Here is an 18,052-nt window from a genome sequence, read left to right as displayed (position 1 = left end):
GCACTTTTTTTCTAGTCAATGATGTAGGTTCACTTCACGCGTTTCGATTGGGATTCCTGTGCCGTTGTGGTGGACACCTCAGGGCTTGGGTTGGAGGAGGCCTGTGGTGCTTCATCTAACACCGCTCAATCTCTCCATTCATTCCCATCTGATTTATGCTCAATACGTTTTGCATTATGGAAATATTTGGACTCACGTGATTTTTATAATTCGTTCACAACTATTTCATGGAGATGTGTGAATATGCAAACCCAAACATCTCTCTAAAGTAGATGTCACGTTGTTTTCTGAGAACATGTGCAATCATTTTGCAGGGTACTATTTTTATTATATTACATTTTTTATAGTATTCTAATTTGGTTTAGCATTCAGGGCATCCCCAAAACGATAACGGCAAGAGGTGACCACCCTGTTTCGTTTTTTACAAACAGAAGCTTCAGTATTTTTTCATATGCTTTGAACATTGATATTTTAGATTAGTGATAGACCAGGCGATTAACAGAAATGGTAATTTTCATTGTCATTTTTCAAAATATGCTGATAGTTAATGAATGATACACATTTTCTGTATTTTTATTTACTTTTTTTGGTGAATTTGGTAAATATGGTGAAAAGTAATTGAAATTCAGACATTTTGTATGTCTTGTTTTCTTTCATTAAACTGTAGTATATTTATCGGCCACCCTGTTCTCTATAGATATCATACTTTTTTCGTATTATATTTTAGTTTAGCTTCCCCAAAATGATAATGGCAAGAGGGGACGTATATATTTCCACCCTGTATTTGTACAAACATTTTTTTCGTATACTTGAACATTCATATTTTAGATTATCGGTTGACCGGTTGTATTGACCAGGTGATTAACAAATGGTCTTTTCGCCTATTGTCATTTCCAAAATCTCCGGATAGCCAATGAATGATACACAATTTTTGTGCGAATTAAGCAAATATGATGGAAAAATAATTAAAATTCAGAAATTTAATTTGCTTTCATTAGATTGCAGTATGTTTATATCGGTCTGCCTGTTTCTAGATATCGGCACTGGTGTTTTAGGCCATTAAAAAACCCACATTGGTCTAGCACTCCTTACCTCTCTATCTTGAACCTAATGTAATTAGCAAGCATTTTTAGTTATTTAATTGACTTTGCATAGCCAGGCATGAAGATGTTTTAACATTGGTCTGATTTGATTTAGTCTGATAAAACTCAGTTCTCTAACAACGACCTATTTGTTTAGCGTGGTTGAGTTATACACATGGCCTACAAGTACCCTGTTCTAAATCAAAATTCCATGTATTCAACAAGGCGAAGCACTCTAAATCATAATGTCTGGTGTTTAAGGGAAGAAAGGGGGATATTTCTAGATACCCATGATTGAAGTGATTTAGGGATGTGTAATTGGAGCACAAATGTGCAATTCCTGTATGCAAACAGGCCTATTTGACACATTTGGAGCCTGGTAACAGAATACGTGTTGTGATAAAGAGGTTCTCATCATGCATCTGAACTGAGAGCCTAAAGCTGAGGTGTTTTGGTGCTTCTGTAGCTTGTACTTCACATCCACGGGGAGAAGTTATCTCTCTTCTCATATTTAGCACTTGGAAACTCAGACAACTGTGCACTATTGACCATAAATTGTAAAATCGTTCAGCTTTGTCAGTGTTTGACAGCTACGGCTCTAAGAGAACTTAGGTGGCGTATTTAATTTTGCAATTGTCACTATTTGATTTGATGGATGGATAGCTAAACAGTTTTGTAGTTGAGGTTTACTTGCATTGATTGGTGATGTTGGCGTGTTTATACTTTAATGAATGAAGCATTTAAAAAAATAATTTTGTATTATGAAATATGGAAGCACCTGCTGATATTTAAAAATCTTAAATTGGTGACATTTTATTTGCGTAATAACAGGCAAAGTTATGATATTCCATATAAAAGGGGTTTGTGAATTTGATTATGATGGCATTATTTCTAAATCTTGTACAGTTTTTGTACATTTTGGAATAATAATATAATTCATAAACGGTTTTAGTATAATTTGAAAAGTGAATTAGTCCGGATTGACTTTGTCGTTTTAAAATAATTTTACATACCAACACACACACACACACACACACACACACACACACACACACACACTTCCCTTGTGATTTATATCTTTCTTTTTCCTCATCTCTCAGGGGCTGGAGAATCGGGGAAAAGCACCATAGTCAAACAGATGCGCATTTTACATGTCAATGGCTTCAATGCTGAGTAAGTATGGCTTTCACATCTATGCACTCTTTTGATTCTGCTTAAGTCACCTCAGACTTGTTTTTTATTGCGTCCTTAACCATAGCATACAGTTAAGTTTGATATAGAGCATAAACAAACCCCAATTTCATTCATCGTGCCATTTTGTTGGCAACATCACCTTGCTATAATGGGCTTTTTTTGGTGGTGGTCTCGCTCCTCCTTTTGAAGATTTACGAGGATGTTGAAATGTATTGTGGTAAAGGTGTGTTTAGGTTATTGTGTTGTGCTCTTGATGTATTTCAGTTTATTGTGAAATGCAGTGCTTTAATTAGTTTCACGATAGGACTTTTTATTAATGCACTATGGATATTGCTAACTGAAAATCCCATTATAATTAAACACAGACTTAATTTTAATATTAGTGTTTACTATCCAGAAATTCTTAGCTCATCTGACACCAGTTTTGATATAACTTTTTTAATGTTGCTATAATCTACTTTTCAATCAGTGTAGTAAAGGTGTGCAAAAATACTACAGAGGCTGCAGAAATATGTATAATGATTTACAATCAAAATAAATGATTGTTGCATGAATTAATCAGTAGTAAAATTGTAGTTTCAGCAACTGGAAAATACATTTTAATTTGACTAGAAAGCTGAAAAAAGTCAGGAATTATTAAGGCTTAGGGTTTGGTTTATGCTTTGTAATGTTAGAGATTTTGTCACACCATGTATCGTGTGGTAGATATATTTGTGCATGATATACAAAACATGATTTGCATGCATTTACTATTCAGGTATTCAGTTTATGTATAGTCATGTGTTTTTATTTTGGCTAATTTATAAACAACTTGCAGCCACTGCAGCTCATCCGATATGAATTTAGAGTCTGAACCATCAGTTTTACAATATTATTTACAAGTCTTTAGTTTTTAATTCCGGTGTTTCATAATGTGAGACTTACTCATTTTGAATCCATTGTAGTGAAGAAAATAAAAAAAGAGAAAGTTTTTTCTAGCGTTGAAGCACCTTAATTCGTAAAGTATTTAATTCAGTGGATTATCCAAACTTAGACTTCAACACATGATTAAAATATAAAACTATAAATATAAAATCATTTTTGTTCAATTTCCAGCAAAAATAACTTTGTTGAGATGTATTAGATTAAGCCAGGATTAGGCCTTGGTTCAACTAGGACATTAAAGTAGCTTTTATAAACAAAAACATTACTGTTGTGTTTTCTTCTTGATGTATTTCTGAGTGATAAATCTATTTATTGTGAAATGCAGTGCTCATTTTTTTTCATGATACAACTTTTAATTAACACACTATGGATAGACAAAAATAACTTTGTGTGATGTATTACAATGATAAAAATGATTCATAAATGATTTTAAAAAATAGTTTTAGCCTTCACACCTAAGTAGCATTAAGTTATATAATTGATATACCATTTATGACTTTAGGCCTGGTTTCACAGACAGGGCTTATATGAAGCCTTTGTTCAACTAGGACATTAAGTAGCTTTTATAAACAAAAACACGGTGTGCATCTTGAGACAAAACAATGGCACTGACATATTTTAAGATATGTCAGAGCAAGCATGCGTTTTAGTCTGGGACTAGCTTAAGCCTTGTCTGTGAAACTGGGAATAAAACTATTTTGCCTAAATAGGAATTGATCTAAAGTAACCAAGTGTTGTTATTTTTTTACAGAGAGAAAAAACAGAAAATTCAAGACATCAAGAATAATATAAAAGAAGCTATAGAGGTAAGTCTTGAAGGTTCTTGAGTTTAACTCGTAATCTCAACATGCAAAAATGTGAAAGCACTGAAACCCTGGCTGTCTTTGTTTTTTGCCTTTACAGACTATTGTGACGGCAATGTCCATGTTGGTACCTCCAGTCCAGTTAGCCTGTCCAGCAAATAAGTTTCGAATAGATTACATCCTCAATTTAGCCAATCAAAAGGACTTTGAGTTTACAACGGTGAGTAGAAAGATATTTTAAGCCCATCATCCCCGAGTCTGTGCTCAGACTCAGTATTGTGTTCAGACTTTTTCAGCTTGACTGATGTATTTAGTTATATAAAAAAAGACAGATCAAGTTGAAATGGCAAACAAGTGTGTGAGCATAGTATGTACATCTAAAATGCAAGTTTCAGGCTGATTGTTGTGGATCTTGTCAGACTGCACAACGAATTTGTTTTGAGTGTTCTCCTCGGTCGTAGGGCCATGTGTGCTTTGTGCAATTATAATTAGCAGCTATTCTTTGCTTGGGGACAACACAGGTGAATTGAAAAAGGGCCCCACCTGAGGGAAAATGTGGGTGTGTGTACGTGTGACTCTTATGTATAATGGTGTGGCGTTCATTACGACTGATTACTTGTAATAACCTCTAAACTCTCCCTTAAGAGAGCCTCACCTGAGCCACACACCTTGTCACCCAGGACCTCCCTGCTCCCTCATCACCTAGACAGGTGCTCTGTGTCTAGGGAACGGGGAGTGGAGAGCCGCCCTGACCTGCGCCAATGGGCCTGCTTAAGATTTAATTACAGGTGACTCAAACTTGGTGGCCCCATGGACTTAAAAATAGAGAGTTTGAACGGTTCACCTGCTGGTTTAGACAAGGTTTTAAATGGAAAGCTATATCATTATGTAACAATTACCTAATTATTAGGTTATGAATACAATCATTTGGGATTTTTGACACCTATAAAACTGGATACCTTACAGGATCTGCGTGATTCCGAGTTGATCGTTAACTAATAAAGGTCAGAATCGAGTACAGGAAGTGGTTGTAGTTTTAATGTTACTACAAAGAAGATAGTGCCCCACCCACCTCTCTCTCTCTCTCTCTCTCTCTCTCTCTCTCTCGCTCTCTCTCTCGCTTGCTCTCTCACTCTGTGGCCCCAGGGCCCGCTGGGAACCAGTCTGACTGGTTGATTGTGTTGCAAGCAAGAGACAAAAATAAAAAGCAACGCAATTATTGACATTTATAACTCAGTCTTGTCACTTTAGGATATAACGACCCATTGAAGTTTATATATGACTATTGTATGTGTTATTTAGCACAGTTGCATGGCTGAGTTGTAATATTTCCATGAAATAAAACAAATAAAAACTTGTTGTGAAGCTATTGAGCTAGGAGGAAACTGTGAAGAGTATTAGCATAACGACATAATGAGTGAAAGACAGATGAGATGAATAAAAAAATAACACGGACAAAATGTTTTAACGCTATGCTAGGGCTGGGCAAAATAGCTGAAAATATCTTTCTTTTTTGCTATTTCATTGTACAGAGTATTCATTGTATTGCATTGAGGATCTGTCATTTTACCAAAGAGCTATTGTTGCCAAGTGCATTAAAAAAGTTTAATATATGAAATGCCAGAAACAGTGATACTTATTATTTTTAATTTATATTATAATGCAGAACAGTTTTAACCTATATGTTACTGTTAGATTTAATGCCACAAGTACATTTTTAAATGATGGAAACAAATAGTTTAATTAGAACTTGATACTTGGAAAAAGATAGTTTGATCTGATTCAAGGAAATGTATTATTAAAGTGAATGAACTCCTATAATGCTGTTTTAGCTACTGACGTTTAAGCCACTGTTATAATCTCCATTCTAACATACTCACACATATTATTCTTACATTGGTTCATTTAAATATCATGAATATTAATTATATTACCCAGCCCTACATTGAGCATGTTGTCGAAGAACTATTGCAGTGTTTTTATAGTTGAGTTTATTCATTAAATACTATTGTCTCATGCCGCACTTGCGTTATCTACGCCACTGTTGCGTCTGGTGAAGGTCCTGTTTGAAGAACATTACTTATATCAATAATAAATTTACAACATTTTTAAGATGTGCTTGGATTAAATCCTGTAATTTCGTGTGTTGACATTTATTATATTAAAAATAAAATGAAGGCCCTTTTTTATTATTTGTTCTGTAGAAGCATATGTGTTGTGTATATAAAAGTATGAATTTATTTGTAACCAATATCTTTAATTTTATATAATAGCATATACAAGAACAAGAAGATATTTACTGTTATGATTCAAAAATAGCCAAAAAATAAATATTTAAGGTAAGAGAAGTGAGAGTTTGTGGGTGGCGTGATTCTCAAGTATGTAGCTCTTGTCCTACACGTTTAACAGCGTAGTGGCACTCCTTTATGATAAAGGAGCTGTGCCAAAATGAACACTACAATTTCCAAACACACAAACAAAGATCAAGAGAGAGAATGTCCCGTTCCTATTTGGGACCATGGTGTCGCTCTTCCTTTGTCCCGGCTCGTTTCAGGTTCAGGTTCATGCCACCATAGGCACTAAACAGACAGTTCTGTCTTGTGTCCAGCTCAGATTGGAAGTTTTTCATTTCAGATGCTCATTCATATTTCACCACCACGTCTGAATTGCAGTGGGCGGTCAGAATCGTTTAGTTCTGTCTTGAACTCTTCTATAAATGTGTCTTTTGTTATACATGAAGTGCGTACGTTGTTTGGTGTTTTTTATGCACGTTATCCAAAAGGAGAATGCTGAAAAGCTGAACTGAAGCATATAATGTTAACATCTACCATATTGTGCTCTACAAGGCCATTGTAAAAAGTAAATTAATCTGGCTTCATCATTTTTTTTAAAGCAGGGGTTCTCAAAAGTGGGGTCTGTGACCGATAGCCAAAGGGGGTCAGTGGAATAATTTGCTATACCATGTTTTTTGGACAACGAATTGTTTTTTTAAACATCTGAAGTGTGTTGCGATTTTTATTCCAAAGTGACCTATAATGCTTTTAACATCAAATAATCAAAACTATTTAAAAAGTAGGCATTTAAAGGTTTCTGTATATATTTCTCATGTCTGTGCATCAAGTATTCACTGTATTTTGGTTAATCTTTGTGACCATTTTGAATGATGTCTTACCTGTATGATCATAAATGTGTTAAGTTGGGATGTGATGTGAGGACATTTTCCAACTGGTTAATCGACGTGTGAGAACACCGATAAAACCGGTATCACCGGCAAGGGCTTTTCAAATCGCTAATTTTAAGCCTTAAGTAAAAGGTGCACGGCCACTCGGGCATGAATTCCTGTTAAAAGTTTCTTCTATAGTAATTAACTGAACACGCAAGACTGAACACGCACTATGAATGACTGTGCGGCCGTGAATGAATGCGCATGCGGCCTTGCTAATTTCCTTTTTTTTTTAGTTTAGAATTGGCACCAATTTGGAGGTGGGTTGCTTGAATTTTAGGTTCATTAGCCTATTATTCTGACTGAAAAACACAACAACAAAACAGTACAATGATAAACTCACTAAAATAGGCACTTTTATATTTCACTTCGAAACCAAATCTTTCGTGAACATCTTGTCTGTCAGCTCTCGTGATGAATGAAATCTGACTCCTGCTGCGTTTGCTGCAACTCTCCTTCGGCTCACTGTATTGAGCAAACTTGTTCAGTTTTTAATTGTAGTGTCTTCTCTAACTGAACAAAATAATTTTATTACTATAAAAATCAAAACGACTGTGGTGGCGGTGCCGCGGTGGGAAATTGGGCAACTCCAACTATCGTAGCAAGTCTAGTGTTAACTTGTTTCTGCTGATATGAGGAAAGTGATCGTTCCGGCGCCCCATGCCCACACACACACGCGTCAGTTCATTACCAAAAAAAAAATGCAGTCAACTGAAACATATAAAAAGTTATTCAGCTTAATTTAATTTGTCTATTGTACAAAATGAAAGCCGTGCCGGTCAGTCATCCCCCTACTGTTGACTTGCTGTTATTCAAAACATATTTTTCCGCATATGAAGGATGCTGTTTTGCGTGTATATTGGGACCTGACTGTAGTACAAAGCCTTAACATAAATAATAGTTTAGCATTCAAATGTTACATTACAAATATGGAAACATTTGAGAAGTACGCAAGCCCAACGTCAGTTTGTTTCGATTAAAAAAAATCAGTTTAGGCTTGTGGTTTAAAATAAAAGTATTTTTTAATGAATGTCAATTTAGTTTTTTGTTTTTAATAATTTTATATTTTTCATTCTTTTTTTGTTCTATATTGCATTAATTTAAATGGTTTGTTGTAGAGTGACGGGAAGTAAATAGACCTACATATTTATAAGGTTTGTTTGTTTATTACATTTTATTTACTGGTATTTTACATTATTTCTGAATGTAGGCCTAAAATAAAAAGCACTTTTTTCTTTTTTTTACACTGATGCGATTTACCCTCAGGTGTGACTTATTTTCTGGCAAATACAGTAAAGCACACTTCTTTATCTTTTAACTCCAGTGTTTATTATGAGTTGATCTTAAATCAGATACACTAGGCGTTCCCATTAGGCTTTGAGCAATAGTCTGTGTTACTGGTGTTAGTTGCCATGCTGCCTTCATCATTTAGAATTTTTTATTGTAATAAAAATCATTTAGTTCAGTTAGAGAACATACACTAAAATCAAAATCTGAACACGTTTGCTTAAATCAACGTGAGCTGAACGAGAGTCACAGCACAGTTCAGCAGCAGGAGTCAGATTTCATATCATGTGTGACGTGAGGTTACTGACAAGATGATGGCGGAAGATTTGGTTTCAAAGATAAATATAAAAGTGCCAATTTGACTTGTATTTAAACCCAGTGCTAATAGGGGACCTGCAAACTTTAGGGGCTTTTACACCAGGTAGTTGTAGAAAATAATCTCTAGGGTGGTTCCTCAAGATTCGTGGCGGAACTTTATTTGGACTAGTGTTGTCACGATACTAAAATTATAACTTTGATACGATATCAGACTAAAATACCTCGATCCCGATATTAAATCAATACCATGGTAAAAAAAAAAAAACTGTTAATATGAATAATATGACAACATAACTTATTATTCATTGTTTTATTTTTTTAATTAAAAATTCAATTGGCCAGCATGTTCTTGCTCTGGTTTTTGACCATTCCCTCCTCTTATTGCTATAATAACTACATGCCAGTGTGAACATCCTTACAGAGATCAAATTATCAATCATGTTATCATTCACTAACCTTTCACTTCTCAACAGGTTGGGATGACCAAAATCTTATTTCATGATATGAGTCATTTAATATTTTATAAGTGTAATTTTATGATTATAATATTTTTAATTGTATCTTTGTTTTTAAAAATAAGCAAAAAATGCAAATTACAAACACAAAACAGTTCATTTTTCAGCTACATTAGGTCTATTTAACAATACCAAGTCAAGAAAGAAATTAAATAATCAAATATAAAACTGCTTACTTAGTCTTCACTCAATAATTTAACAATAAACTGATTCTTAATAAATATATTTTACTTATTTAGCCAAGCATGTGGTGGTTTTCTATTTTTCATTGGTGTTTGATTAACATTAATCACACAGAATATTAGGTCTGGCTGAAGACCTGCACGGATATAATTACCTCAGCCGTATACATTCACTAAAGACATGTCCGACTGTGTTTACCTGAATACTCGCCAGGCCGTTTATTTTTACATATGTTTGACCATTCAAACCCAAATAATAATCCGCGAAAGAACTGAATTGCGATCGTATGTTGTCTGAAAGGTGTGTGTGCGCACTTCAGGTCAGAGTCCGGCAGCACGAGCACGTCCCGCGCCACGCTTTTTCTTCTCATGCGCGCATATTTCTGTTGCTTTCTTTATCAAGCGACGCGCGTGTATATTTAACTCTTCTACTTCCAATGTTTAGTGAACGGTGGAAGCAGAGCTCCGCACACACGTCCTGACACCTGCTGTCACACATCGGCGCAAATTAAGAAATACAGCTAATGTTAGCGCTGCTCTCCTTAAAGTACCGGTACTAATAAAAGTCCATATCGTACCGTTTGTAATAGCAGGGTATCGCAATACTTTTCTAGTACCGGTATATCGTGCAACACTAATTTGGACGGAGCTGAGCCTGAGCACACAGCTCTCACATTCTCTGTCTTCATTAGTTTACAATCTGTTTAACAGTCCTGTGTACTATGTTATTAGAAATTGGAAAAAAATTAGACAGTATATGATAAAGTATTAGCGTTTGCCATGTGGTTGATGTCCAGTGTCACTAGCTTGGCAGAAATACATAATCATGTTTTGCTTGGTCCCCTCAAAGTTGTGCTGGATTTTCTGTTTAGCATAAAGGTTGAAAGGAAAGGTCCATTTATCACTGTTTTCCATTTTCATAGAGATGCATAGAGTAAAATTATAAATCATAATCTGTGTGTGTAGACTGCTTTTAAAAAAATGAAGGGTGATGGTGTCGTGCGTTCGGCCAATCAGCATACACTTGCGTCACACACAAAAATAAAAATATCAGCATACACTTTGCCTGAAGAAGCATCCGGAGGGAACGCTTCCGATTTTCAAACACCTTCAAGCTAAAACAAATAGAAAGAGGCTGCCATGCTTATTTTGTAAATGCAATTCTGTGTTTTAAGTTGGTCATTGTACTGTTTTGTTGTTGTGTTTGTCATTAAGAATAATAATGAACCCACCATTCAAGCGACTGCCGCCCCTGAATTGCCACTTTTTGAAAAGCCTAAGTAAACTGCACATGGCTGCACAGGCATTCATAAGCAGCGGTGATACCTGTATTACCGGTGTTGATGCACGTCGATTAACTGGTGGGAATTTTCTCACCGTCATATCCTAGTTTAAATCAGGTTGGGTAAATTTATGTAATCGTGATGTATGTGTATTTATAGACGTGACATTCTTCATTAGAAATGTAGGTAATGTTTGTCCCCAGTATTCCTATACATTATTTTTTTATTTATTGTTCTGTTGAAATCAGTTTTAAATTTACAGTCCCTGACAAAAGTATTGTCGCTTGTGTACAAATTGACCTAAAGTGCCGCTGAAATGTATTTCTAATCAAGATTTTTTTTTTTTTACAAGAAATGGCTCATTTTAATCCCACCAGCTTTTGTGATAATGTTTCAGTGAAAATCTAAACTTTCAAAAAGTATTCTAATATTCACAGCTTGGTAAAGCCCATTGAGTCAATTTTTGCAAAGACATAAGTGTTGTCACCTTGTCATATGAGCTTCACCTGTGACTAATAATGGATCAATTAGGTCTCAAGTGTGTATAAAAAGAACCCCAGTACATTAGACCTTCACATCAACTGCAACTAGACCTCTGCAAACATGCCTAAGATTCACCCTGAGACTAAAGTTTTGATTATCAAGAGGCTGAAGACCAGATCCACTGCTGATGTGGCAGACACCTTCAATGTGTCTCAGCGTCAAGTACAGAGGATAAAAAAAGATTTGAAGAGACTGGAGACGTTTTTGACAAGCCCAGGTCAGACAGACCCCGCAAGACAACTGCTCGAGAGGACCGTTTGTTGACTCAAATCCAAGGCCAGCCCATTTTCCACTGCAGCAGAGCTCCACGAGACCTGGTCACCTGAAGTCCCTGTGTCAACCAGAACAGTTTGTCGGATTCTGTCTCGAAATGGCCTCCATGGTCGAATCAGTGCTCAGAAGCCAGCACTAAACAAAAGACAATTGAAAAACCGTGTGGCATTTGTCAAGGCCCACAGCCTGCTAAAAGGATGGACGCTGGAAAAGTGGCAGAAGGTGGATTTTTCAGATGAATCTTCTGTTAAATTACACCACAGTCGCCGCAAATATTGCAGGAGACCTACTGGAGCCAGAATGGATCTGAGATTCACCCAGAAAACAGCGAAGTTTGGTGGCGGAAAAATCATGGTCTGGGGTTACATCCAGTATGGGGGTGTGCGAGAGATCTGCAGGGTGGAAGGCAACATCAATAGTCTAAAATACCAAGAAATCTTAGCTACTTCTTATTCCCAACCATAAAAGAGGCCAAATTCTGCAGCAGGACGGTGCTCCATCGCATACTTCCATCTCCACATCAAAGTTCCTCAAGGCGAAGAAGATCAAGATGCTCCAGGATTGGCCAGCCCAGTCACCAGACATGAACATCATTGAGCATATGTGGGGTAGGATGAAAGAGGACGCATGGAAGACGAAACCAAAGAATATTGAAAATTATTTATTTCAGTGCATTAAACATCATTTGGGAGGGTTTTAGCTTTTCATATGAGCTATTTCTAACACCAATTAATTAATTAAAAGTCAGGTTAATATCAGGTATTTCTAGAAAATAGACAAGCGACAAGACTTTTGTCAGGGACTGTATTTGGCTATACAAAAAAATGTGAAGTTATCAAAATTGTTGAAATTTTGAAACTGGAATCTAAATCCGAACCAGAATCTGGTGTTATTGTGTGCAAATGCCAAATCAAAATCCTGATTGGATTCATGAGTCTGTAATGGGCCAGTCAGTGGTGGCGTTTTTTAATCTTATTCAGGTTAGCGTGCTCTAAAGGGTTCTTGCAAACCCTACAAACATGTCACACAACAGACGTGTAAAAGATTTGCCTGAATTTCGACAGCTAGTTTATGGGTTTGTCCTCTCTTCCACTTGTCTTCCCAACAGGAATTTTATGAACACACAAAGACCCTGTGGCAGGATGAAGGGGTGAGGGCTTGCTTCGAAAGATCCAACGAATATCAACTGATCGACTGCGCACAGTAGTGAGTATTCTGTTTCTTTTGAATGCTGGGTTTGAATTACTTATTAATTGTGCAGAATTATTAGTGTTTGAAAGGTAAATGAGCAATTTCAACCGAGGTGATTCACATTGTAATATTCTTGTTGGTTGCACTCGACTCTTGGTCTAAAATTGATTGTGACTTTCTTAGTATGTTGTATGTATCGGACTTATTTATGCATTTATATGGAAGGGAAATAGCAATGTGATGACAGAATTGACAGAATGTGAAAACTGATGAGTTCTAGACAGGTAGAAGACATGGAGGTATGAATGTTGAACACGGTTGGGTATACATTGAAAGGTTTCCTGCATTGTGTGTGTGTGTGTCCTGTCCTCTCCCACATCCACTGGTGGTTGTTGTGGATCAGACGCTGGCCTTAGCCGTTTAGACCGGAAGTGCCCCCCCACTGCTCCCCGCTGCACGCTTATGTAAACGTAGAGCAGAGAAAGAGAGAGAGCTATTTTTAACTCGCTGGTTCCCTCACTCGCAGCAGAAGGAGACGCTTTGAGAGGGAGAGGAGATCCGCAAGTATAGCAAATAATGCATCTCTCCTTTTGAAGGAAAAAAATTAGCTTGAAATGATAATGGAGGCTACTTGCGAGGGTTTGCAGGGCAACTCCCAACCTCCCAGACTGCAAAGAGGGACGGAGGAGAATGACGGTGCTGTTTCAAGCACGTACACGCGCGTGTTCAGCGAGAAACTAGCGTCGTCAACTGCTCGTCCTGTTATGAGCTCATTTTTCTGTCTGAGCGCTTTCAAGGCTCTTCCTGTCACATGGCCAGGTGTCCATATTGAACGTGTGCGTGCGTGTATTTCGTGTTTTCATTCATCTCAGTTTCTTTGTACGTTCGAGCTGCGGCAGTATTGTGGGCTCAATAATGTTATCATTGATGCGGTGACAAATACAAAAATGGCTACAAAAAGCAAGGGAAGAATACAGACTTATCACAGTTTGTTTTTGTTCATCCCACAACTTTTTCCCCCTCTCTCTTTTCTAGTTCTTTCTGCTAGTATTATTGCGTTCACAGAAAATGGAGATTAGGGTGACATTAGGGTTATGCTGTTTTCAGAGGAAGAATGTGTATATATTAAAAAAGAAAGTTGACTGTTTCTACAAGCTCTCTGTATTTCTGTAAACCAGAGAAGAAATATTTATTTGTGGTTATCGAGCTTTCAGGGCAAGTGTGTAATTGTGTGTAAAGCAATATATATAATATAAAGTAATATATATAATATAAAGCAATATACGTCTTATAACGTTTTCTACAAGCTTTCTGTTCTCGTAAACTAAAGAAACTTTGTTTTGTTTTTTGCATTTATTTTGCGTAAATACAGAACATGGAGAAGAGAAGAAATGTTCCTTTGATGTTATCGACAAGCTTCCTACATTTCCATATAACAGAGAAATGTTGCATTCCTGCCTGTTTACATGTTGCATATGCAAATCAAGTGCATGTTTTTTTTTTTATTCCTTTTAATTCCTGACAAAGGTTTCTTGACGGAAATGTCGCCATCTCAGTAAAAATTGGACTTTTGCAAGCAACAGCAGTATGCAGGATATGTTTTTCATATGCATTATTTCCTGTATCCAACGCACCTGCCTGCAACTATTCAGGTGTGCACGAGGTGTTCAAATAGAGAAAACAAAAGACATTTTCTTTAGAGTTCTGTTATCACAGAAAGCATGTGGACAGTAGTTTCATGCGGCTTTGTACATTTCCGTAAACCTGAGAAATGTTCCTGCTAGTTTGCATTTTGTTAGCATTATGAAAGAAGGGTTTAGAGTTTTCAGAGAAAGTAAAAAATGAAAAACGGAGCTTACTATGTTTTGTAAAAATAAATCTTGTGCACAGAGCTGAATTTTTTTGTACAAAATTATGGAAATGTTGCATTCGGACTTGTTTGTGTTTCTTAAGTGTCAGTCCAGTAGGGCTGGGTATTGACACACAATTCAATTCGATTTAGATTTTGGTTATATATATATATATATATATATATATATATATATATATATATATATATATATATATATATATATATATATATATATATATATATATATATATATATATATATATATGGCAAATCTTCTCAAGGAAAACAAATCTCTAACTAATACCGTAAACTATAGGAGTTAGTTTTATCCTATTATAATATTGAAGGCAAAAATGTACTTATTTGTATACAAACACTTAAATTGCACTCAATGTTTTAAAAAAAAAAATTATAATTAAGTTATATGAAACTATAACTGTTGCGATAGTCAATAAATCAATTAATCGCACGATAAAAAAAATGAGCTAGATCATTTTTCCGGCTGTGATAATTTCCATTTGCATGCTTGTTTGTTTTCCTCGTCTCTCTCGCTGACTGCGCGCGCCTCGTTTGATGAGGTGTTTGTACTCGACGCACAGACTGGGGGCTGGTGTGATGAGACGTCATGCTCGGCCAGAGTCGTCTGGAACTCGCGCTTTCTGGAACTGCACATTGACAAAATGTGCAACCAGATGCTCGAATAGTTCGAATATTCGTGTTTGTTTTAGAGGGAATATTCTAACATCAGTTTTGACAGCCCAAGTAAGTTTAAGGGTAAAGTTAGGGACAGGTGTGGTGGTGTGGGTCAGTTTAAGGGTAAAGTTAGAGTCAGGTGTGGTGGTGTGGGTCAGGTTAAGGGTAAAGTTAGAGACAGGTGTGGTGGTGTGGGCCAGTTTAAGGGTAGAGTTAGAGTCAGGTGTGGTGATGTGGGTCAGGTTAAGGGTAAAGTTAGAGACAGGTGTGGTGGTGTGGGTCAGGTTAAGGGTAAAGTTAGAGACAGGTGTGGTGGTGTGGGTCAGTTTAAGGGTAAAGTTAGAGACAGGTGTGGTGGTGTGGGTCAGGTTAAGGGTAAAGTTAGGGACAGGTGTGGTGGTGTGGGTCAGTTTAAGGGTAAAGTTAGGGTCAGGTGTGGTGGTGTGGGTCAGTCTAAGGGTAAAGTTAGAGACAGGTGTGGTGGTGTGGGTCAGTTTAAGGGTAAAGTTAGAGTCAGGTGTGGTGGTGTGGTGTGGGTCAGTTTAAGGGTAAAGTTAGAGACAGGTGTGGTGGTGTGGGTCAGTTTAAGGGTAAAGTTAGAGTCAGGTATGGTGGTGTGGGTCAGTTTAAGGGTAAAGTTAGAGTCAGGTGTGGTGGTGTGGGTCAGTTTAAGGGTAAAGTTAGGGACAGGTGTGGTGGTGTGGGTCAGTTTAAGGGTAAAGTTAGAGTCAGGTGTGGTGGTGTGGGTCAGTTTAAGGGTAAAGTTAGAGACAGGTGTGGTGGTGTGGGTCAGTTTAAGGGTAAAGTTAGGGACAGGTGTGGTGGTGTGAGTCAGTTTAAGGGTAAAGTTAGGGACAGGTGTGGTGGTGTGGGTCAGTTTAAGGGTAAAGTTAGGGACAGGTGTGGTGGTGTGGATCAGTTTAAGGGTAAAGTTAGGGACAGGTGTGGTGGTGTGGGTCAGTTTAAGGGTAAAGTTAGGGACAGGTGTGGTGGTGTGGATCAGTTTAAGGGTAAAGTTAGAGTCAGGTGTGGTGGTGTGGGTCAGTTTAAGGGTAAAGTTAGAGACAGGTGTGGTGGTGTGGGTCAGTTTAAGGGTAAAGTTAGGGACAGGTGTGGTGGTGTGGGTCAGTTTAAGGGTAAAGTTAGAGACAGGTGTGGTGGTGTGAGTCAGTTTAAGGGTAAAGTTAGGGACAGGTGTGGTGGTGTGGGTCAGTTTAAGGGTAAAGTTAGGGACAGGTGTGGTGGTGTGGGTCAGTTTAAGGGTAAAGTTAGAGACAGGTGTGGTGGTGTGGGTCAGTTTAAGGGTAAAGTTAGGGACAGGTGTGGTGGTGTGGGTCAGTTTAAGGGTAAAGTTAGGGTCAGGTGTGGTGGTGTGGGTCAGTCTAAGGGTAAAGTTAGGGTCAGGTGTGGTGGTGTGGGTCAGTCTAAGGGTAAAGTTAGGGACAGGTGTGGTGTTGTGGGTCAGTTTAAGGGTAAAGTTAGAGACAGGTGTGGTGGTGTGGGTCAGTTTAAGGGTAAAGTTAGAGACAGGTGTGGTGGTGTGGGTCAGTTTAAGGGTAAAGTTAGGGTCTGGTGTGGTGGTGTGGGTCAGTTTAAGGGTAAAGTTAGGGTCAGGTGTGGTGGTGTGGGTCAGTTTAAGGGTAAAGTTAGGGTCAGGTGTGGGTCAGTTTAAGGGTAAAGTTAGGGTCTGGTGTGGTGGTGTGGGTCAGTTTAAGGGTAAAGTTAGGGTCAGGTGTGGTGGTGTGGGTCAGTTTAAGGGTAAAGTTAGGGTCAGGTGTGGTGGTGTGGGTCAGTCTAAGGGTAAAGTTAGGGTCTGGTGTGGTGGTGTGGGTCAGTCTAAGGGTAAAGTTAGGGTCAGGTGTGGTGGTATGGGTCAGTTTAAGGGTAAAGTTAGGGTCAGGTGTGGTGGTGTGGGTCAGTCTAAGGGTAAAGTTAGGGTCTGGTGTGGTGGTGTGGGTCAGTCTAAGGGTAAAGTTAGGGTCAGGTGTGGTGGTATGGGTCAGTTTAAGGGTTGAGTTAGAGACAGGTGTGGTGGTGTGGGTCAGTTTAAGGGTAAAGTTAGAGTCAGGTGTGGTGGTGTGGGTCAGTTTAAGGGTAAAGTTAGGGTCAGGTGTGGTGGTGTGGGTCAGTTTAAGGGTAAAGTTAGGGACAGGTGTGGTGGTGTGGGTCAGTTTAAGGGTAAAGTTAGGGACAGGTGTGGTGGTGTGGGTCAGTTTAAGGGTAAAGTTAGGGTCAGGTGTGGTGGTATGGGTCAGTTTAAGGGTAAAGTTAGGGTCAGGTGTGGTGTGGGTCAGTTTAAGGGTAAAGTTAGGGACAGTAGTTAAGGCCACCTAATGTAAAGTGGGTCCGGTAAATTTTCTACCTGACTACTAAGTTTATGGACACTGTATATGGTTTTTCTGAGGTAAATGTGATGCTACTTTACAAATGTTTTTTTTTAAACTAATTTTTCCCCCCACAGTTGAGACGCTGATTGAGCGATTCTGTGACATACTGATTTCGTTAAGTTGTAGTGTATCTTTTAACACGCTTTCAGATGCTCATTCGTTTCTATTTCACGCTGTAACTGATTTTAAAGAGGAAGAAAAGATCAGGTCATGTGCCACTTTTCTTGAGCTGCACCAGAGCGATCTCACGACACAACCCCAAAATGTTATTTATGTTTTTGATTTTCGTAATAAAATTTGAA

General features: G+C 37.8%; 2 protein-coding genes across 4 annotated transcripts in view; one reads left to right on the top strand and one right to left on the bottom strand.

Moving 5' to 3' along the window:
* tubb1 (tubulin, beta 1 class VI) overlaps positions 1-18,052 on the bottom strand; it is a 66,035-nt gene that overhangs the window by 25,680 nt on the left and 22,303 nt on the right. The window lies entirely within an intron of this gene.
* Positions 1-18,052, top strand: part of gnas (GNAS complex locus) — a 45,603-nt gene that overhangs the window by 15,004 nt on the left and 12,547 nt on the right. For 2 of the 3 annotated variants that reach the window (XM_067460360.1, XM_067460361.1), the window contains exons 2-5: positions 2,183-2,255; positions 3,952-4,006; positions 4,104-4,223; positions 12,736-12,833. In XM_067460360.1, coding sequence (XP_067316461.1) covers positions 2,183-2,255; positions 3,952-4,006; positions 4,104-4,223; positions 12,736-12,833 — 346 coding nt within the window. Of the gene's footprint in view, positions 1-2,182; positions 2,256-3,951; positions 4,007-4,103; positions 4,224-12,735; positions 12,834-13,363; positions 13,383-18,052 lie in introns of those variants that run through there. The other variant, XM_067460362.1, reaches the window with a different exon arrangement.

The sequence above is a fragment of the Pseudorasbora parva genome, chromosome 12, assembly GCF_024679245.1.
Source record: "Pseudorasbora parva isolate DD20220531a chromosome 12, ASM2467924v1, whole genome shotgun sequence".
NCBI lineage: Eukaryota > Metazoa > Chordata > Actinopteri > Cypriniformes > Gobionidae > Pseudorasbora > Pseudorasbora parva.
Note: the sequence above shows the minus strand (reverse complement) of the source record. Positions and strands in the feature narration are given on the sequence as shown.